General features: G+C 41.6%; 1 protein-coding gene across 1 annotated transcript; it reads right to left on the reverse strand.

Annotated features, from left to right (window-relative positions):
* Nucleotides 1-2,376: 2,376 nt before the first annotated feature.
* Nucleotides 2,377-19,664, reverse strand: LOC130260667 (myosin-1B). The gene is made up of 38 exons (XM_056506282.1): nt 19,427-19,664; nt 19,195-19,338; nt 18,947-19,103; nt 18,039-18,066; nt 17,826-17,940; nt 17,654-17,746; nt 17,492-17,555; nt 17,310-17,408; nt 17,101-17,204; nt 16,876-17,014; nt 15,523-15,641; nt 15,273-15,422; nt 14,483-14,653; nt 13,770-14,079; nt 13,101-13,177; nt 12,717-12,804; nt 12,513-12,630; nt 11,595-11,718; nt 11,379-11,515; nt 10,844-11,099; nt 9,789-10,031; nt 9,507-9,683; nt 9,276-9,421; nt 9,098-9,188; nt 8,620-9,009; nt 7,786-7,912; nt 7,114-7,232; nt 6,629-6,825; nt 6,035-6,218; nt 5,783-5,948; nt 5,488-5,612; nt 5,002-5,310; nt 4,698-4,901; nt 3,695-3,820; nt 3,430-3,600; nt 3,238-3,342; nt 2,887-2,982; nt 2,377-2,681 (listed from the first exon to the last, which is right to left on the reverse strand). The coding sequence occupies exons 1-38, from the start codon at nt 19,628-19,630 to the stop codon at nt 2,529-2,531; spliced, it is 5,826 nt and encodes a 1,941-aa protein (XP_056362257.1). The 5' UTR covers nt 19,631-19,664; the 3' UTR covers nt 2,377-2,528.
* Between the last annotated feature and the right edge of the window lie 2,974 nt (nt 19,665-22,638).

The following is a 22,638-nucleotide window of genomic DNA, read 5'->3' on the forward strand; positions in this document are numbered from 1 at the left end:
GCTCTGGTTAGAAGTCCACACACTCCCAGAAAGAGAAAGATTATCTGCTTGACTCAGAGGCAGGAAAAAGCCATCAGAAAAAGGAGAAAGTGGAACCCCAAAAACCTGAATAGTTCTTTGGCAGATAAGAGGGTGTCTAAGCAAGCAGGCATATATTAAAACAGGACAAAAGTTGCATGCTGATTAATCAGCTTTTTCTTTCACCTAAAGGAGTTCAATCCTTTTCACAGGCGGCAATAAATCCCACAGATATCTTTTCTCAGGCGCCTGCCTTGTGACTCTGGGAACATATTTGGAGATGTCATGACACTCAGCATCCAATCACAGCAAGCTGTCCTGTAAAGCCACAAAGTATTTATCGAAGCCTTGAAATTGAATGCTAAAAAAAGTGACTACTTTCGATCTTAATTATGTATCTGTGATGAAAAAATAACACAGATTTTCATGTAACTGGATCTCTGCTCAAAAAAATAGCTTTGGAAATTATATGTGTGAGTATATGTATGTATATATATATGCATATATATATCTTCATGTGTGTATATACTGGAGAGGGACTGGAGACAAGGGATGGCTTCTCACTGAAAGAGAGTTGTAGTAATTACATTGAGACGGACACGACTGGCACCAACACCAGTCTTTTATTAAAATCTTCTCATATCTTCTCTCCACAGACTTCTTTCTGGCAACTCTGACTCCTTTCCTCACAGGCAGCTCCACACAGCACTGACACCTTTCCTCATTAGCTGCTCCACACAGCTCTGACTCCTTCTCTCCACAAGTTCCCTTCCTTCTGCATGACCTACTAAACTCCCAACCTGAAATCACAGGATTTCATTCCCTTTCCTGAAAGGAAGGATTTCACAGTACAAGCTTGCTTGTTACTGGGCAAATGATTCTCCATATATGGAAAAGAAGCCTGGTGGGACAAGCAGTCCTCCAGGGAACAGAGATAGGGCAGAATCAGAACCAGACAGGGATTTGAACCTAGGGTTCCTGCCTGGCTGCAAAGGCTATTGGTCAGAGAGACTACGCAGCCTGAACTTTGAACCAATCACAAGTGCTTTCTGGGGAACATTGAGGAGGATATTTAAGGAGCAGTTCAGAACATTAAAGGACTTTTTGTCACACAGTCAAAGAGTGCTTGTGTTTCTGTCTTGCATCAAGCACCGATCATGTAACAACTGGTGACCCCGACGTGATATCCAACATTTAGCCATACCTACAAAAGCAGGGAAAGACAAAATCCATCCAGAAAGAGAGGCAGGGGAAACTCTAGCCTACGAGCTAGGGGAGAAATGCTCAGGAAAAGAGGCAGGAAACAGCTGGACCAGAGCTAAGAACGTCCATGAGATAGGAAGAAAACTGTTGTCCAGAAAAGAGACGAGAAGAAAATACTAGTCGAGAGCTAAGGAAAATATGGGAAGACACATTTCCACAGAAAAACATCCATTAATCGAGGTATGGACCCAAGAAGCTGTGGCTGCCCCATCCCATTCAAGGCCAGGTTGGACGAGTCTTGGAGCAACCTGGTCTAGTGGAAGGTGTCCCTGATGGTACAACCCATCCCAGGAGATGAGAATAACCCAGGCTCTTGTTAATAGATCACTTGGGGTGCATCAGCATGAAATGACACCAAGCAATCAATGTGGTTTTTAAGAGGTGGCCATGGATTGCTCTGATGTTTCCTGATATCCACAAAGAATGAAAGCCCACATTTTGAGTGAGGCCATGTTGGGCAAAATTATCAGGACTACACTGGAGACTTCATAGGGGGTGTCTGCCTGACCAGTTTATAAAATTCAGGGTAGTTTTGGAAACAGAATATAGACAATGACCAACCGACTATATGAAGCTGCTGGTTATGCTGCCCTAGGAATGTTGGTTTGCGCATCACTTGCATGAACAGAAGCTGAAAGTAGATCTCATTTTAGGTTTAAATGTCCTCTAAATTATATTCCAAAGTGGCTTGAAGGATTGAAGAAATTTAACTTCAAGTAAGATCTTACAAAGAAGACACAAGGATTAAAAGAATAATCAAAGATTAAGTGGGAGTAGGGAAGAAGGTGTAATAAGTTATTATTGTTTGGACAGAACATTTGAGATAATATCTATTATATTCCTAAAGCAACAGTTACAAGGGGTAAATACATTCTGTTTCAGAGAAAAAATTAATTTCTCAGCTAAGGAAATATTAGATGAAATTTCTTGGTGAGAAAAAAGCAGGATGTCAGATTAGACCACTTTAAAAGTGGCTGAAACACCTTGAAAATACCTGAAGCAGGATTTTTAATTGAATAAGTAAGTGTAAAATAAGCAAAGAAAAATGTAAACTTTAGAAGAATTCAGGGTAATGATTAAAATGTGACACTCAACTTCTTGTTATTTACATGGCATAAGCTCTACGATTTTTATTAGGTAGGCATTTTCATCTATAGATAAATGAAGGACAAAGCAGTGACTACAAAATAAAAGTGATAGAATGTCACATTTTGTGCAATTCTTTCACTTTACAGCACTGGAGGCATTTACTCTTCACTTTCTGCCTTCTTGCCGATTTCCCGGCTCTTGGCTCGGAGCTTGTTGACCTGTGACTCTGCAATGTCAGCCCGCTCCTCGGCTTCCTCCAGCTCGTGCTGGATCTTGCGGAACTTGGACAGATTGACATTGGACAGCTCCTCCTGGACATAGGAAGAAACACAAAATAGGTTCTAAAACAATTCCACTATAACACTTCTAGGTGAAAATATGAAATAAAATGAAACAAGAGGCAGACCTTCTACCACAATGTTGACCTGGGTTTGAACAGAGCTACACAGGGGAAAACATCAATACAGAATCCCACTTCCACCTGGATAAAGACTGACTGAACATGGTGATACTCACAGCCTCCTCAGCTTGTCTCTTGTAAGCTTTCACCTTAGTTTGCAGTTTGTCCACCAGATCCTGCAGCCTGAGAACATTTTTCCTGTCTTCCTCAGACTAAAGAAAATGACAAGAGAAGGATCTCTTTTACCCTGCTCTACATGAAATAGAGAGTAACATTTCTATTTGACATTGCTGCCCAGTAAGAGAAAGGAAAAGATGGATATTGTTAACATGACTAGGAAGATCTTCTGGTGCTTTCATTATTCTCCTTTTTGTATGTGTGACTCGGGACATAGAGTAATCCCTCAGGGCTACATTTTGTGTTTCAGGAATAAGAGTGTATCAACATGAAGAAGATTTCTGCCTTACCTGGTAGGTCAGTTCCTTCACCCTCCGCTCGTACTTGCGCACACCCTTCACGGCTTCAGCGCTGCGCTTCTGCTCAGCATCAACCTCCCCTTCCAGCTCCCGCACCTGCAAGGACAAGCCCATCCCTGCAGCTTCCCTGGCAATGTCTCTCCAAGGACACGCTCACTCAGGCACAGCCCCAGCCCTACCCACCCTGGCCTCCAGCTTCTGGATCTGCTTCTTCCCTCCCTTCAGTGCCAGCTGCTCGGCCTCATCCAGACGGTGCTGCAGGTCCTTCACTGTCTGGTCCAGGTTCTTCTTCATCCTCTCCAGGTGGGCACTGGTGTCCTGCTCCTTCTTCAGCTCTTCTGCCATCATGGCCGCCTGGTCAGAGCAAAAGGTCAAAGCCATTTTGGGGCTGGAGATATTTTGGACAGAGTACATTCACCATCAGCAATGCCAGGAGCACCCAACTCACATCTGTGATGGCCTTCTTGGCCTTCTCCTCAGCATTGCGGGCTTCCTGGATGGTATCCTCCATTTCACTCTGGATCTGGGAAATGTCTGTTTCCAGCTTCTTCTTGGTGTTGATCAAGCTGGTATTCTGTTGAGAAGCATCAGAGGTTTGTTTTTGTAAGTTCATTATTTGAAATCAATAACATTACAGGATTTTCAAAAATTTTATACATAATATGGGAATAATCAATACCAGAGATTTTTCTAGTAAAGTTTCTTGTCACTGGGCAAAAAACTTTTTGGGTTTTTTTTTTTTTTTTCTCCAACAATTCATTTTATTAATTGGAGAAAGTGCTCAGAAATATAATCTGTGCCACATCTCATCCACTAAGGCTGGCAGAGGAAAGTAAAAAAAATAGAGTAAGGGAAAAATCAATTAAATGCCTCCACTTTAGCATTAGGGAAGAGTAATCATCTCTCAACAACTGAAAGAGGAAAAAATTTTAATGTAGATGAGATGAATAGTTTCCAGAATACTTTAATCGCTTGAAATTGGGCACTTTCCATAGATTTCATCACTTGACTACTTGATGGTTGTTATGACACATAGCTCATGTTAAACTCTACTTGATAAATGCTAAATCAGAGCCAGGAATTAATCCCAACTTTCTTGCTAGTAAACAAGAACATGAGGATTCCTCAGTGCTACGTTTCAGCCAAAAAGGAATGAATGTTGCTGTGGTCTCAGAGTTCCATTCTCCGACTGTTCAGAGAACTTGGCATGCCCCTGTGAATAAAGAATCTGAGGATGTAAATGAGGTGGAAGCATAGGTGTCCTTGTATGCAGTTTGGGAAAACAACCAGTGCACACATTTTTTCAACAAAGATCTCTTTTAGCAACATGATGAATAGTTAAGAGAAGAGGACTGCCTTCCTCCAAGCTGAGCATCCAATTGTGACTGGAATAAAGCATAAAAGTGCTCTCCCAGTTACCTAGAGTACCATTTCCCACCAAATGACCTCACCTGGCTGTGGAGGAGCTGAACACGCTCACTGGCATCCATTAATTCTTGCTCAGCCACTTTCCTCGATCTCTCTGTCTGCTCCAGGGCTGCCCGTAGCTCCTCAACTTCAGCCTGCAGCAGGTTTGCTCTGCGCTCCACCATGGCCACCTGCTCCTTCAGGTCATCCTGTGTCCTGAGAGCATCATCCAGATGGATCTGGGTGTCCTACAGAGCAATTGAAAGAAATTACAAGCAGATTTAGAGCTCCTGTGGACTGAAACTATTAACAAGATATTTCTCTGTTGACAATTTATGTTCAACAGACCTTGAGCACTCCCTGTGTATTTCTCAGGTTCTTCTGTGCCTCTGCAGCCTGGCGATTGGCATGGCTCAACTGGATTTCTATTTCATTTAAGTCTCCCTCCATCTTCTTCTTCAGCCTCAGGGCTTCATTCCTGCTCCTGATTTCAGCATCCAGGGTGCTCTGCATGGAGTCCACAACTCGCTGGTGGTTTCTCTTCAGCTGGTCAATCTCCTCATCTTTCTCTGCTATCTTCCTGTCAATCTCAGCCTTCACTTGGTTGAGCTCAAGCTGCAGCCGCAAGATCTTCCCCTCCTCATGTTCCAGGGAGGCCTGGACAAGAAAAAATGATACTACTTTTCATGTGACAAATATTGAACCTGAAGCTGAGTAAAAGAGTGCTATGTTTAGATAGTATCTCTACTTTTATAAGTCTTCTTTTGTCTGGGAATGAGATAAACAAGATAGATATCCAGGACGAGTAAAACAGCAAGAAATAATGCTGTGTACCTCAGCTTCCTCCAAAGCAGCCTGGATTTCAGATTTCTCCTGCTCAATCTGTTTCTTGACTTTCTCCAGCTCATGAATTGCCTTTCCTCCCTCGGCAATCTGCTCTGTGAGGTCGGAAATCTCCTCTGGGGGAACAAAGATCAATTGGAAAGTCAGGCACTGAGCTGAATGGGAAGGGTCCTGTCCCACCAAGGTGACAGGCATCTCTGCAGACCTGCAGGCACAGACCCATGAACAATGGTGGTAATGGCTGATAGTGAGAAAGGGCAGTGAGGAGCAGAGGCCAGGGACTTACGCTGCAAGTTCTTGTTCTCCCGCTTCATTGTCTCCAGGTGGTCCAAGGACTCCTCATAGGCATTCTTCATCTTGAACAGCTCCGTGCTGAGAGAGCGCGACTCCTTCTGGGAGGCCTCCAGCTCAGCCTGCGTTTCCTCATACTTCTGCTTCCATTCTGCCAGGATCTGCAGAGAAAGGGGCTGTGAGTAGGGCTGTGGCCATCACGGGGCCATGCTCTGGCCAGGAGTGCTGGTGCTGGAGGCCAAAAGACCTTGTCAAAGTTCTTCTGCTTCTTATCCAGAGCAGCGCAGGCAGCATTGGATCTCTCCACGTCTATCATCAGGTCCTCCACTTCATTCTGCAGCCTCTGCTTTGTCTTTTCCAGGGAGGCACATTTGGCATTGACAGCCTCAACATGTTCCTCTGCATCCTGCAGACGTTGGGCCAGCTTCTTCCTGGGAGAAGCACAAAGCCACATTAGAGCTAGGAAGGGCGTTGGTTCTATACTGTCATGATTTGGTCACTTTGAAAATTTTGATCCAAATACTTCCCACAGTGGTTTTTTTGTCCATAAGTATGCAGCCATCAAGATCTATCGTTTGCTGTGTATTATCACTTATGGGGGATTAGTCCTGTCTTAGCCCTTCTAGCCCTAAAGCCAGTATTTTCCCTTTCAATCTACACTTTTTCTCTCCTTCTTTCTCTCACCTTTTTTTTACAAAAACAGTATATCGTTGCCTCCTTCCCATTCTTGTCTTAACCCATTCTCAGAGACTCCAATTTCCCTGGACCAGTTTCAGTCTTCTCCCATCATTTGCCACATTTAAATATCCTTCCACTTGCTCCAAGCCACCCCTCCACGTACTTGGCCTCCTCGAGCTCCTCCGTGCGCTGAATCGCGTCCGTCTCGTATTTGGTTCTCCACTGGGCCACTTCACTGTTGGCCTTGGACAGTGCTCGCTGCAGCTCCCCCTTGGCCTCCTGCTCCTCCTCATATTGTTCCCGGAGCAAGTCACAGTCGTGGCGAGCGGACTGCAGGGCGTGGGCCAGGGCGTTCTTGGCCTTGGGAATAATAGCAGTGTGGCAGTGAATGAAAATCTCCTGGAAAATCTCCTGTGTGAAAGTCAGATGGGCACTGATCCTGCTATGAGTAATGGCAAGCTACGGAATGAAAGTGGAAGATCTGGAAATTTGACAAAGAGTTAACATATAGACTGCGGGGAAGGAGAAACAAAACTAGTATGGGAAGGCTTGCACTGTATTACCTAAGTGGTTTTTTCCTCCCTTTCATTTGTTGATTCTGTAATTTCATATGTATCTAAAGATAGAGAATTTGGAGAGCTTTCTTACCTTTATCTCTTCCTCTAGATGCCTTTTGAGTTCCTCAATCTGTTGGGTGAAGGCCTGCTTGCCTCTTGACAGCTGAGAAATCAGAGCATCTTTCTCATCCACCTGGCGTGAATATTCACCTGGGAGTATTCGGATGAGTAAAAAAAAAAAACTTGTTATGACTTATGTAAAGTATTAATCTTGATAATAAATGCCCATGTAAAAATACTTTGAGTTAAACATAAATTTACTTCTTTCATGGATTACTAATCAATGATGCCTACCCGCATTTCTTAGAGGCTAGAAATGACCTGTCGTAGAATCCAGCCAGCCTTACTCTATGTTTGCATTAAGCCTTGAGTTTACAGAATGAGTACTACAGTGCTATCCAGAGGGATTATGGCCCTTGGGGCTCTCAGGAGATATAACAAGGCCAAGCAATCCAGGCAAGGCCTCATGTCTGCTGAGTAGGGGGAAGGATCACTCTCCTCTAACCCGTTGGCAATGCTTCTCCTAATGCAACTGAGGATCCTCTCAGGGTTCTGTTGGCCATCTTCATTGCCAAGACACATTTTTAGCTCAGGTTAAACTTAGTTCTTATTCAGTCCTCCAGGACTCCAGATGATTTTTACTTTTTTTTTTTAAAGGGCACAGGTAATATAGAGTATTCTCTTAAAAACACAAATATCTTACCAGATTCTGTTTGTAGCCGAGCTCTTTGAGCACTAATGTCATTAATTATGCGCTGCTGTTCCTCCTCCTTTGTCTTAATCTCACTGAGCTGATCTTCTAGGGAACGACACATCTTCTCCAGATTTGCCTGTTTGCATTAGGAACAGAAGGAAAGATGTTTAGTGGCTCAACTCATAATTTGTGAGAATCTGAAGTCTTATGTAGGAAGAAACAATGATTCAGAAGCCAAAATTCCTCAGTTACTGATACATATTTATATGAAGTTTGTGTCCCCAGTCAAAAAGCTGTATATTCCCTGCCCATTGCAGGGTGGATGAAATTATACGATCTCTAAACTTCCTTCAAACCCAAACCATTTTATGATTCTATAATTTATGCATTTTCACTAATCTATATTCAATAGATAAAAAGAATGATAGGATAATGAAAAAATAAAGAATCAATTTAAAATTCTGTTTGTCTCTCAAAGATAATATAATTGAAGTATTAGAGGAAAGAAAAGAAAAATAAGAATAAAAAAGAAGAGGTATTTCTATACTAGGAGTAATTTATATTTTAGATAAAATGCAATGCTGTCAGAGTCTCTCATTTTGTAATATACTGAACCAAATAATGAGAACCCAGAGCTCCTTAGGTAAGGTGTTACAGGTGAAATTTTTTAGCTCTCACTCAAAGGATACAAAAATTATTTAAATAATAATGAAATGTTTAAACACACATTCAAGTTGCAAACTGCAATAATGTATTCTAAAATATGACTAACTACAATTTCTGTGTTAAAATAGAAATACCTGATTATATATATAGAATTATTAAGAAGAAATATTTACGTACCTTGGCTTTGGAGACAGACTCCATGTTGCTGGCCAAGTCATCAATCTCCATCTTCAGCTCACTCTTCTCCTTCTCCAGCTTCTGCTTCACACGTTGCAGGTTGTCGATCTGCTCCCCCAGCTCAGCTGTGCTGTCCGCGTGCTTCTTGCGCAGGGCGGCAGCCGTGGCTTCGTGCTGCAGCGTGGCCTCTTCCAGGTCACGGCGCATCTTCTGGAATTCTGCCTCACGCTTCTTGTTCATCTCGATCTGAGCTGCTGTGGCCCCTCCTGCTTCTTCCAGGCGCTCACTGATCTCCTCCAGCTCCCTGGACAGGTCAGCCCGATGCTTCTCTGCTTTAGCGCGAGAGGTTCGCTCTGCCTCAATTTCCTCCTCCAGCTCCTCAATACGGGCCTGCAGAACAGCAGGGACCCCTCACACCTGTGCCCTCCTCCTGCCTGAGCTGAGCCTGAGCAAGGCAGGGGAAGGAACAAACACTTGCCTGCAGCTCCTTGATCTTCTTCTGAAGTTGCATGCCCAGGGCTTGTTCATCCTCAGTTTTACTCTGGATCTGGCTGATTTCAAAGTCTTTCCTTTGGGCAAAGTGAACAGTGTTAGAGCTCAAAGAAAAAAGACAAGTGCTGCAGCCCAGCACTCAGGTACCCCAGAGCCACACTTACTTCTTCAGTTTCTCATCCAGCTGCTGCTTATCATTCTCCAAATCCATGATGCTGTCCTGGGCCAGCTTCAGGTCTCCTTCCAGTTTCCTCTTAGCTCTCTCCAGGTCCATGCGCAGTTTCTTCTCTTGCTCCAGGGACCCTTCCAGCTAAACACAACAAAACCATCAGTGCTCTACCAGCCTGATCAGGCTCCATACCTGTCCTGTTCCTGCTCTATGTCTGTGTACTTACATCATCCACCTGCTGTTCCAGCTTGGTCTTGGCTTTGGTCAGAGTATTGACTTTGTCCTCCTCTGCCTGCAGGTCATCCAGGGTCTGCTGATGGGCCTCTTGGAGGGCTTTCTTCTCTTTTGTCAGCTTGGCAATGGTCTCATCCAGGGCTGCCATCTCCTCAGTCAGGTTTTTCACCTTTAGGAGGAAGGCAGCAAATGTAAATAATGGAAGTAGCTATACAAGTCCTGTAATGGCACGGGGCTCTTTTCCAGAGTGCAGATGATGGGTTCTGCCTCCTACCTTGTTTTCGGTGGCATGTTTTTCCTTCTCCACCTTGGCCAGTGTTAGCTCAAGGTCATCAATATCTTTCTTCAGCTCTGAACATTCATCCTCCAGTTTCCTCTTCTTGGCTGTCAGCTCAGCATTCATCTCTTCTTCCTCTTCTGCTCTCTCTGTCAGCTCCTTAATTTTGGCTTCGAGTTGGATTTTGGTTTTGATGAGCTGGTCACACCTTTCCTCAGCATCAGCCAAACCATCAGCTTCCTACATGATTCATTTAAATAAAACAATTTTCAACCTGAGGCTACTGGCTTACATGTACTTTTAGGCTGTAGATATCAAAATGGTATCAGATTAATCTAAATACTTACTTGTAAATACAGTTTTTGCTACATTCTTATTTTCAGGTAAAAAAGGGAAGCCGTGAACTTCCATCACCATTTTTCTTGAAGGGGTCAGGACCATAATTGCCAGATCCCAACACTCTCAGACCTTCCTATTCCACTTGAATTCACTCGTGATTATCTGAGCAAAATGTGTTAATAGGACGTCCAGACAACCTTACTTGGTCAGTTGATAACGTATCAAACTTGTAAAATCTGTAAAGTTCTATAAAGATGTGATAGTGACTCTGAGATCAGCACTGTTGTTCAGAGCATGCTGCTAATGACACCAAGATTGTGGCTTCAATCCTGATACGGGTCATTCACTTAAGAGCTGGACATCATGATCCTTCTGAGACCCTTTCAACTCAGACTATTCTGTGATTCTAACTGCTTCTGTGAATTACTGTGTAGGATTAAAGTTACATACTGTAAACTGTACTATTTACTGACTGGAAATTGATTATTTCTCCCCTGATTTAAAAGTATAAGGCACCATCTTCAATTGTTAATTGCAGATGTATTAATATTTGCAGATGTCAACTTAGCTATTCTATGTGGCTTTTCTTCCATTTTATCAAAAATGTATATGTTTTAAAAATAATTAGTATTTGGGGATAATATGGCTTTACTGAGACATTTGGGATGATTTTATATAGGATGTTACAAGTCAAAAACTTTAGCAATACTCACTGCCTGCACTTGGAGCTGCAGGTCATTTTTCTCCTGCACCAGGGCCACCATTTTCTCTTCCAGTTCCTTTCTCTTTGCCTCAGACTTTGCAAGCTCCTCCTTGGTTTTCTCAAACTCTTCCTTCATGTTGGCCATCTCCTTCTCTGACTCTGCACTCTTCAGTAAGGGCTTGATCTTGAAGAACAGCTTCATCCATGGCCAGTGTTTGACATTCATGAATGAACGAACATTGTACTGGATGCAGAAGATGGATTCCCTGAAAGGTAATTGTAAAATATGTTTTGCTGCATACTTTAAAATCTATAAAACATTAAATGAATTCAGCAATTATTAGTACAAAGTATTAAAAATATTATTTGTTTCTTCAAGTTGGGATTTTATACTACTTCATCTATTTTCAGGATATACTTTCATATTGACAAATGGAATTAATGAGAAATAAAACAGATTTTTTTGTGAAGCAGCTTATTTTCAATTTTGTTCATGCCATTAGTATCTGATAAGGATTGGCCCAGAAAGCCAATTAAATATCTACCTCCTTTCCATCATTTTCTTGAACTCCACCCTCATCAGGTAACCCCTACACATGGCCTGGGTGCGGGTGATGAGCTGTGCCAGCTTCTCATCCCTCATCTCCTCCAGGAGTCCCAGCAGCCCAGCTTTGAAGAACACCTTGAGAGAGGGAATGTTGCAGCACATCAGTGTCAGGTACAGCAAAGCCCAGACAGACAGTGAATGGGGGCATTTGTACCTTGGTGTGTCCAAATTTGTACTGGGTGTGGTCCACATCGATTGACCCAAGGAGCTTCTCAGAAGCCTTCTTGCTATCGATGAACTGTCCCTCGGGGATGGCACTGGCATTAAGCACCTTGTATCTGTGGCAGGAATAAAATATGGAGAAGGTCAGATTCTTGAAAGCTCAACCTGTACTGAACAATGCCATTGTTAAGATTTTCTGAAGGGGGCTCGAGAGTGGAAGGTAAGTGAATAAATCTGAGCACTTTCATTGTATAGAAATTGCACTCTTATAGGTAAATATGTTTTTAGGGAAAACTGCATTTCCCTTACTCCAAAGATTTTTGACACAGAATGGGTACTGATTTCTGTGGGTAATTGCTGATGTATTTAACATGCCATGTTATCTAAAGGCCTTATTTCTAAATAAGAACTTTATGTGCAAGAACAAAATATGTGGCAGGGAGAAGCAAATCTCAGTCCTAAATAGTGGCAGTACATTCTATCTATTTTCCAGCTGATGTAGAACAGGAAGCAAGATGCTTTAACTGCATTTGGTTTCAAACAAGTTAATCTAGAATGTCTGTTAGTATCCTTATTCCCATATCTGTGCTGACAGGTGAAAGTCATCTTTCTTTGTTGTCCAGGTGCCTAATTTTAAAGTAAACTTCTTCTGGATACTTAGTTAAATAATACTTTATATCATACCAGAATAGGAAAAAAGAACAGGAATAAATAACACCCCTTTGAAAATGTCTTTTTGTTCTCAATAGCTATAGAAAGTACCTGGATGACTCACTTGGAAAATTTTCTGAACCTAAAGATAAGTGCAGTGAACCTCTCCCATAACTTCCACAGTACTTAAAAATAATTAGGAAATGCAAATTATTCAGCATTTGTGGATATGGTGGAGGGTGATGACATGTCACCTGACCTCTGTTTGAAGTCAGCGTAGAGGATTCTGCTGGGGAATCCCTTCCTGCAAATCCTGATCCCTTCCAGCACGCCGTTACAGCGCAGCTGGTGCAGCACCAGCTCGTGCTCCATGGCACCTAATAAATCACAGAACGAAATTGTGTATCATTTTACTGCACAGAGGAGATCAAATATATCACACCTCTGAACTTTAACAACTTACCAGGTGTTTTTGTTTCATTAGGAATAAGACACCGCACAAAATGGGGATGTGTGCTTCTCAAATTGCTCATCAGCTTGTTTAAATTTTCCTTAGGAGCAAGAACAAAGCCTTGAGTTTAAAAGTCTCTTACCCAATCTCAATACTAGGTGGAGATAAAACAATACTGCAATAAGACCATGATCAGTAATTTTTTTTACACAACGGTTGGGCAGTCCTGAAAGAATACTTCCCAGAATTCAGTAGGAATTCCTCTTTACTAGAAGCAATTAATTTTATCTTTTCTGAACACAAAGATACATTAGATCAATCTAAAGCTTTTCTGAACTGAACTCTCTGTTTTTCTTTTCAAATCATGGTAAGTTTAGAATGATTATTCTACAGTACCCGGAAGAGAGCTGAGACGGTCTGGAAAGAAGAACCCTTCTTCTTGGCGCCCTTCTTGCCACCACCACCACTGCTCTCTAAAAAGTAATAATTTTTTTTATAGAAGTTACAAATACTGAATCTGAAAAACCTTTTATGCTCATCTTGAAAAATCTATCAAAAGTAATAGTATGATCAAAATTTGCAAATGCAGGCAGTAAAGTTACAAAGAGAGATTTGAATTTTTAGATGACAGCAGAAGGAAATCTAATAACTTTAAGCTGAAATTTAGAAAATGCAGAAGGGAAATAAAATATACTATTTTGCATAGAAATATATTTGAGGAGCTAAACTAATAGCTAGTAAATACACCAAATGCAGTGCTTATGTACATCTAAGGATATGCATAAATTTAACAGCATGTTGATACATTTCATTGTATTCCCTGAAGTATTTCAAAATGGCCTATATTGCAGAAATCTGGTTTCTCAGCTAGTCTGGGTTAATGTTTTAGTCTCGTTTTAAAATCTACAGATCTATTAAGGTCTCTAGTTGTAATATCCTTTATTAGACTGAGATCCAAAAAGTAGATGAGGTTTTGGATTTTCAATTTTAGAAATGTAAATATTATTGCAAGATATTATTTTCTTCTTCCGTAAATTATAGTAGAACTGATTTCAAATAAATCACCTGCTTCTGCCCCACCAGCAGATGCAAAGAGCAAGGCCAGAGTCTTCAAGGATGATTTCTGATACAGCCCCACAACAGTTTCATTCAGAGGGTCCTTGTTCTTCTCCAGCCAGCCAGAGATATTGTAGTCCACTGTGCCAGCGTAGTGCACCAGGGAGAAGTGAGCCTCAGCCTTGCCTTTGCCAGGCTTGGGCTTCTGGAAATTGTTGGACTTGCCCAGGTGCTGGTCATAGAGCTTGTTCTTGAAAGAGGTGTCAGTTGCCTTGGGGAACATGCACTCCTCTTCCAGGATGGAGAAGATGCCCATGGGCTGGGAGAAATAACAACATGTGAAGAAAGTGTGGGAGGAAGAAAGAGAGGCAAGGTATGTAAGAAAGAGGAATGGAAGATAACATACCAAAAAATCCTCCTCAGTATGTGTAACCTTAGGTTTCTCCAGAAAGGGCACTTTTTTGCCATAAGTTATACTAAAATAAGCTCCCCCATAAGATTCAGGTTTGTGATGTAATAAAGATCTAGCATGTAGAAATTGATTTTGTACATGTTTGATGAAAATGGAAAGCAAAATGAATTAAAGTAGTAGCATTCAGATATAAGGTAGAGTTTAAATTTCCTGTATGCTCTTTCTTTAAAACAAGACAGAAAATTTCTTAAGAAATGCTAAAACAGAAGTTTCATAACTGAAAACTGTTAAATATGTGGGGGCCAATAACCTTCTCAATGAGCTCAATGCAGGCAGCCAGGTCCATGCCAAAGTCAATGAACTCCCATTCAATCCCCTCCTTCTTGTACTCCTCCTGCTCCAGCACAAACATGTGGTGGTTGAAGAACTGTTGCAGTTTCTCATTGGTGAAGTTGATGCACAGCTGCTCCAGGCTGTTGAACTGCAGAAAGCAAAGATTTACTTAATTGTGAATTTCAGCTCCAGGAACACCTGCTGTCTTTATTCTTATCCCACTAAGGTCTCCATGACTGTAATCTTGAATTTCTAGTGCTGGAACTGGACAGGTGCCTGGCATGTTCCATCCTCTAACGTTTCTAACCTATTAGGCCTTGGCACTGTCTCAACATATTTCTGAGCTCTGAATAGATCTTCAGAGCTTAGTCCAAGTCCAGCTTTTCATTTGTTTGAATTTGCATACATTACCTGTCTATTCCCAAGTATTCAGAAGAAATCTGGCTTCAGCATTAACAAAATCTTCCTTTAAAAAGGTACATTTTAACTTCCTTTAAAATCTCTCTCTGCTATTATTTATCAGTTGTTCAGCAGTTTTCAATGCAATTTTTACTTTTGCATGCAAAAACAAACATCTACAAATAAACAGAGCCCTGTGAGATGCTACATACAATGAGAACCAGAAGGGTACCATTCCTAGAGGAAAGGTAGGATTATTGAATAAATAGAAACCACCCATAACTGAAATAAAACACACCCCAACCCCCAAATTGTTCCAATTTCCTAATGCTTCTTTCAGGAAAGCTTCATGGAGATCCTCCTCTTACATCAAAGATCTCAAAGCCAGCAATGTCCAGGACACCAATGAAGTACTGCCTGGGCTGCTTCGTGTCCAGCTGTTGGTTGATGCGAACAACCATCCACAGGAACATCTTCTCAAACACAGACTTAGCCAGGGCACCCACTGAATTGTATACCTAAGAAAAGGTTAAAGGAAAGGTACCATCTGCAGCAAAAAAGGAAGTTCAAAATTTTTAATTCAAGTCATTGTGTTTTCTATTATCACTTGTCTCTTACCTGCTGCACAGTTTGGCCCTTGGTCACGTATTCATTCCCCACCTTCACTCGGGGGTAGCAGAGGGCCTTGAGCAGGTCTGCTGAGTTCAGACCCATCAGGTAGGCAGCCTTGTCAGCAACTAAGAAAACAAGCATAGAGCAGGATCAGATATTAGCTCTCCAGTGAAAGGTTCTTGCAGTAATTGAGATTTCTACAGAAGCCACATACATGTTAGCATGTCCTTTAAAATATGCAGTTTTTTTGAATTGCTAATTTTTTTCTGATTTAATCGGTATGATTAATAAAGTTAAATATTATCCAAGTACATTTACAATGAACATGCAAGAGACTAGACAGAAAAGACCAAGGACCGTGAAAATGGCAGATCAAACAGTCAAATTAATGAATAAACAAAAAGGGAAAGTGCTTGGTATTCAAGTACACTGCACTGAAAACTGGTCAGTGAAACTCTCCTGTCATTGGAGAGAGGGGGTAGATTAGTAAGGTATAATGCCAAAAGTATGATTAGGATTATCTTGTACAACTTTCATAGTCGGACTATATTGTACCTAACAATAAATATCAAACGCATTAAGTCTTTCCCAGCTCTCACTTTATCTGCATGAAGGATAACAAATACAAGCACCATGGCACTGCATATACTCTGTCATCACTTTCCAATTTGCTGCTTGTCTTGTCTCACAGTGAAGCTGAAAGTAAACTCCAGTACTATTTACAGAGTTCTTCAATGTGAGAATGCCAAACCTCTTTATATAAGATTGATAACAGATGCTAATTTTGAGCTGCTTTTATTTTATGTGTTATTTCCAACAAGACATTTAAGGCACATTTATAACTAGGAAGATGAAACAAGAAGAAAATTTCAGTTTTGGAGATATAGATAGAGAGAGAGAGAGAGAGAGAGAGAGAAATAGATATGTATGTATGTATGTATGTATGTATGTATGTATGCATATGCAAACTGTGGTTGTATATAAGCTTTTTTACTATAATTATATCAATACTCATTAGTACTTGAGAATGGTTCCTGGTTCTGTTTAAAGCCAGGGAAGCTTCCATTCAAGACAGCAGCAAAGCTTGTTTTACTTTTGCCTGACTCCTACTTTCACAGAAAAGGGAAGCATGCTTTTGGAGAAACTGGACTTAATTTTTTGCATTGTTCAAAATAATCTGCAGGTTCCACTGGGTTGTAGTCCTCCAGAGAAATCCTCTGGCTAGGACCCAATGCCATTCTACAATACTGGCACAGGGGAAATGCACAGGCCGAGTCAATCATTCTGACCCTGACATGCTGCCTTTAACTAAGTGAGTGCTCAATATCTTCCATGCTCTGGGATGGTTTGTGCTGGTACCTTCGGTGCCATCAGGCTCTGCCTGCTCCTCACGCTGCTTCTGCTTGAACTTCAGGTTCCCATAGTGCATGACAGCCCCTGTCAGCTTGTAGATGGCTGTTTTCTCATCAGCACTGAAGCCCAGGATGTCAATGGCACTCTAACAAAAGAGTTCTTAAGGTGAGTACCCCAGCTGTTAAAGGTCAGAGAAATGAAACTTTACCTAAGAAAACTTCTGCTACTTACATCAGTGGCCATCAGCTCTTCCTGGTCGTTGATGCTGGGAACTGTGATCTCACCTTGACTCACGTACAGATAGTCATAGGGGTTGGTGGTGATCAGTAACATCTCTGAAAAGAAGGACAAAACCCAGCCACGTCAAATGCAGTTGGCACAGAAAGGAATTCAGTGTTGTTCCATAACCTTTGCCTGGAGGAGTCAGTGATCTTTCCTACCAATTAGCTCTGGCTTCTTGTTGGACATGATCTGATAAAAGATGTGGTAGCTCCTTTCCGCCTTGAGCTGGAAAGTGACTCTGGACTTCTCCAGCAGATCTGGCAAGGATGGTATGACACAGTCAAGAACGAGAAGTGGGGAAGGCTGGAGGGAAGGGGATCAGGTGAGAAGGGTGTCTTACATGTTTCAATGTCAGCAGAAGCCAGTTTGCCTGTGGCACCAAAGTGGATTCTGATGAATTTACCCTGAAAGCAGCAGGAAAGTCAATCAAGACTTATTTTCCCAATCTGGACATCAATAGTATTCAAACTGGTGTTGACAGCTGTCCCAAGTAACAACTCACAAAGCGTGAGGAGTTGTCATTTCTCACGGTCTTGGCATTTCCAAAGGCCTCCAGCAGTGGGTTGGCACTGATGATTTGATCCTCAAGTGTCCCCTGAAACAGAAGTCTTCTTGTCACGATCTAGTTCCTCAAGAAATCGGATAGTTGCAGGTGTCTAGTCCGGGGAACTCACCTGCATTTTGCCTGAGGTCTGCTCCTCCTTCTTCTTGTCCCCACTGGCTGCAATTGTTGCAAAGTACTGGATGACACGCTTTGTGTTCACAGTCTTCCCGGCCCCGGATTCTCCGCTGCCAAAGGCAAGAGAGAAGCAGAGGGTGCGTGGTCAGGCAGGAGGTGCCCTGGCACCGGGCAGCCCCGCAGGGACCCGCGCAGGGGGTGTACGTACGTGATCAGGATGGACTGGTTCTCCCGATCTGTGAAGAGACAGAAACAAATAGGCTTTTTAAATGAAGAACCCAAAAGTACTGACAATGAATGTAAGTCATGTCAAGGAAAAAAATCTGTATTTTCTCCTTTGTACACTGCTGAGTCTTTTTTCTGTTTCAATTCCTTGCAAAACAATTTGTACTTGCACTCTTTCCTTGAAATATATTCACAGCATTTATGACTGGAGCTTAGAGCTGGGTGAGCTCTTGGATAAGGAATTTGCTAGGAGGCTGCATGAGAGTAGCTTCAGTCAAAGGTTCGAAGTCCAAATGGTTAATGAGCAGTGAAAAGGCAGATGATGACTTTTTTCCAAGTCTGCGATGACAGAAAAAGGGGCAGCAGTTTTTGGCTCAAAGAGGTAGTTTTTATGATGATGGAGCCAGACCAACAAGTTGCCCAAAGATATTTCCAATATCCCACAACTAAAAGTGTTCAAGGTCAAGCTGGACAGAGCTTTGAGCAACCTAATCTAGTGGAAGCTGTCTCTTCAAATGTCAAAGGGAAGGCCCATGACATTTTTAAATATCCTTTCCAGCACAAAATATTCTGTTATGCTATAATGCTTTGCATGGACATTGAAAATCCCTGAAGAGCCATATGCTTCTTCTCTGTTCCACAAAGTAAATTGTTTTAATTTTCAGCTACAGACAGCTTTTAGAGCAGCAGAGAAAGGGAGAGTAAAGACCCATGACAAAGGAATCCTGATCATGGGTAACACTTTGGAACTCAATAGCAGAGAAAGAAAGGAATGAAAAAGCCGAAGCAAAACTCACAGCACTACATAATCCTATTTCATTTTCCATGACAAGTTCTATCAAGACAAAGCAGAACAGTTGTGGTCTGATGCATACGATGAGAGCTACTCACCAGTCAGCATGAACTGATAGGCATTGTCAGAGATGGAGAAGATGTGTGGAGGGGCCTCCTGGCGCTTCTTGCCTCGGTAGGCCAACACCACCTCAGGGTTGTACACCGGCAGCCACTTGTAGGGGTTGACAGTGACGCAGAAGAGACCCGAGTAGGTCTGTGAGGAAGGGACACAGCACGTTGGCTTCCCCTGAGCCTGGCCCAGCAGCTCCTGAGGCTGCCCAAAGGAAGCTGCTGCTGCCACTTACGTAGATCATCCAGGCTGCGTAACGCTCTTTGAGGTTGTACAGCACAGCGGGTTCGTGGAGGTGGGTCATCATGGCCATGTCCTCGATTTTGTCATACTTGGGAGGGTTCATGGAGAAGATTTGATCTTCTTTCACAGTCAGGGTCTGTCAGAGGGCAGGAAGGAAAATGCATGTCAGCTAAGAACTAAGAGTGGGAATGAACTGCTGTTTGTAAATCTTGCACTTTACCCACCTCTCCCCCTTCAGTCTTGACAGTGATTTTTCCTGATTCCCTGCTTGTGATTGTGCTCTTCACATAGGACTCCTTTGCATGTACCACAAAGACGGATGATTTGGCATCAAAAGGTTTGTTCTGGGCTTCAATTCTCTCCTTTTCCGATTTTCGGAGGTAAGGAGCCGCCTCCCCAAAGATCGCCATCTCGGCGTCCGTAGACATGGCTGCTGCTTACTACACGTAATGCAGCAAGTCTCTGTGAGGGTAGAGAATATATTAAAATGGTGTGTGATGGAAGAAACACTTCTATAGCACATTGGATTGTTCTTCTTTAGATATCAACTAAATTGCCTTTTCTGTTTCTGCTAATTCAGAGTTCTCTTCTGCAAATTTTTTTTCTATCATAATTATTTTTTGTGTGGTTAGATCTTTAGTCCTACTAGAAAATTGCATTTACAGAAGAATGCTTTCTGTCTTTTTGTATTTGGACTCCCAGCATAGGAAGGACACAGAGCTGTTGGAGTGAGACCAGAGGAGGCCACGGAGATACTCCAAGAGATAAAGCCCCTCTGCTCTGGAAATAGGCTGGGAGAGCTGGGATAGTTCAGTCTGAAGAAGACAAGACTCCAAGGAGACCTTCTAGCAAGCTTTCATTACCTAAAGGAGTACCAAGAGACTTGAAAAAGAGCTTTAGACAAGGACCTGCAGCAACAGAACAAAGGGGAATGACTCACAACTGAAATAGGATAAGTTTAGATTAGATATTAGGAAGAATTCTTTACAACAAAAGAAAGAAAAAATATTTTGCCTTCTTAGCAAAGATAGACTTCACGACACAAATTAGTGTTATTAATTCAAATGAATGGATGCAATTTCCTGACTGGTTTTGCCTCTAACTACGTGTTTTTCCACTTGATTACTGTGTTATAAACTCAAATGAGATGATTCAACAAAATAATCGCATGAGTTTGAAAAATGGTCCCAGTCTTTCACCAGCAATTTTAACACTGCTTTATTATCTCACATTTTCTTACAAGATTCCTAACAGGAATAATACTAACTACTCCTATGAGAAATAAGATTGTTATATTATATATCTTAGTACATATACATATACATGTCAGTATATGTATTACATTATTATATATTATAGTATATAAGTTTGTATTTGTACATTTTACCTTTATTGTACAATGGGTTGTTTTACAGACACTGGATGCTTTTCTCACAATATACTATCAAAAACTATAATAGATATAGTAGGTTAGTATACATTAATATATGTATTATGTCAGTAGATGGACTTTTCAAAGGATTAAACTATTTTGTTCTGATTGTTTTGTTTGACATTTCCTGAAATCAATTCTATGCTAACTCTCCTCCACTGATCTGAAGCATGCTGGCTACATTCCTTACAGGATTGTTGTTTTTTTATAATTTTGAGGGATATATTCTAGTGACAATATTTGACAAAATTAGTATAAATTACTGTAGAAAGTAAATGTGAAGAGTTTATTTTCCTCAGTGTAAATATTTAAAACTGAATTTAGTTGCAGTTCCATCTCTCTTTTTCAAGTTATCCAAGTAGGTATCATCCTTTATTCAGTTCCTTATGATTACAAATATTTGCTTATATAATTTTGCCACAATTATGCAATATTTTCAGAGGCAGAAACAAGCCTATAAGGAAGCTCAGACTGGAATGCATGCTTTTAGCACTTTGATGTTTTGATACACAAAATTTTAACAACATTCCTCAAGCTTCCATGTGAAAAAAGAACATATTAACATTATTTAAACACATATTTCTTTTCCTGTTGCTTCACAGTCAGTGACAGTGTCCCTTGATGTTTGAGATAAATGCAGAAAACACACCCCAAATAATTGGAAAGTATTTTCTGATGGCTTTTTACCCCCTCAGGACAGTTTCTCCAGGAACTGGTGTCTGCTAGAGATTCCTGGGGAGAGTGTAGGCAATGCTGCTGTAATCAGTACTTTAAAGATCATGCTCTTTAAGAATCTTGTGACAAAAATAACAACAATCCAACGAATTCTTTAACTGTATTTATACAATGGACACAAACATACTGACTACGATGATTTCCAGCATACCTGCATAGCAGCCCTGCCTTACAGGAAATCTACCTGACCCTAAAAAGTGAATAAATCAAGATCTTACCTTTTGTGAGACAAAGGGTTGCAGATTGGAGATGGAGAGTATCAAAAAAGAGAACTAGTAACTTACTTCTTAGTGCTGTACCCCAGACAACATTTATAGACTGAAAACATATGGATGGTTGGAAAGCAGACTGAAAATCCCAGCTGACACTGGCAGACCCCATTGAATGAATGTGAGCATCTGTAGGAATGCACTGGAACTTGTGGAATGCAGGGCCAGTTTGCCTTCATTCCCAACCTCCCTAGTCCCAAGCCCTGAAACTCTTACCTTAGAGATTTCTGAGAAAGGACAAGACACACAGATCCCAGGGCACTTTTATAGCATCTGATCTGCATATGTAGCCACCACCTCCTCTTTCTTAGGTCAAAACATTTTTGGCAATCTTAACTCCTAACAGAATTGCGATTCATATTAGAAGTGAATGGATATAATTAGACATAACAGGTCTGTGAATCAATGTCCTATAAATAATTTGACAAGAAAGCATGAGAAGGGGGGGAAGTGGGAGGGCGTGCTAAAGGAGATGAAAGGGGCTACATTGGTTCTGTAATCCATCGGATGCTGACTCGCACAGAAAAAGTGAAGAGTAAGAGGCAGTGTGCCTTGTAGGAAACATGTAGGGATGGAGAGAAAGCACAGGCTCCTGCTGCTGCAAGCATTCAGAGCTCTCAGTGTGGAAAAGCCGGAGGGGTCCTACCGAGAGGCAGGGTTATTGCTAGAGGAAGAAAATCCCAATGCAGGGGGAAGCATCTGAAAAGGAACAGAAGTTGACGAAGTGAGAATCAGGAGATGATAAGAATGACCATGGACTAGAATGGACCAAAGCCAAAGCAAGTGAAGGGAGGAAGAATGAGACTGAATGTAGTGATAAGGAAGGATATGTGAACAAAGAAAAGGAAGCCCTTGGAGGTGTTTAAGAAAAGACTGGATGTGGCACTCAGTCATGGTTTGGTTGATAAGGTGGGGTTAGGTCAGGTTGGACTCAGTGACCTCAAAGGTCTTTTCCAACCTGGTTAATTCTGTGATTCTGTGAAGTATATAGGGATGTGAT

Source organism: Oenanthe melanoleuca, chromosome 18 (assembly GCF_029582105.1).
Source record: "Oenanthe melanoleuca isolate GR-GAL-2019-014 chromosome 18, OMel1.0, whole genome shotgun sequence".
In the NCBI taxonomy this organism is placed as follows: Eukaryota; Metazoa; Chordata; class Aves; order Passeriformes; family Muscicapidae; genus Oenanthe; species Oenanthe melanoleuca.

Coding starts and splice junctions, on each gene's coding strand:
- LOC130260667 (XM_056506282.1), bottom strand. CDS start 19,630: ATGTCTACGGACGCCGAGATGGCGATCTTTGGGGAGGCGGCTCCTTAC. Junction 13,178..13,769: donor TGCTGGTGGGGCAGAAGCAG/GTGATTTATTTG, acceptor ATTACTTTTTAG/AGAGCAGTGGTGGTGGTGGC. Junction 3,601..3,694: donor CCAAGAAGGCCATCACAGAT/GTGAGTTGGGTG, acceptor TGCTCTGACCAG/GCGGCCATGATGGCAGAAGA.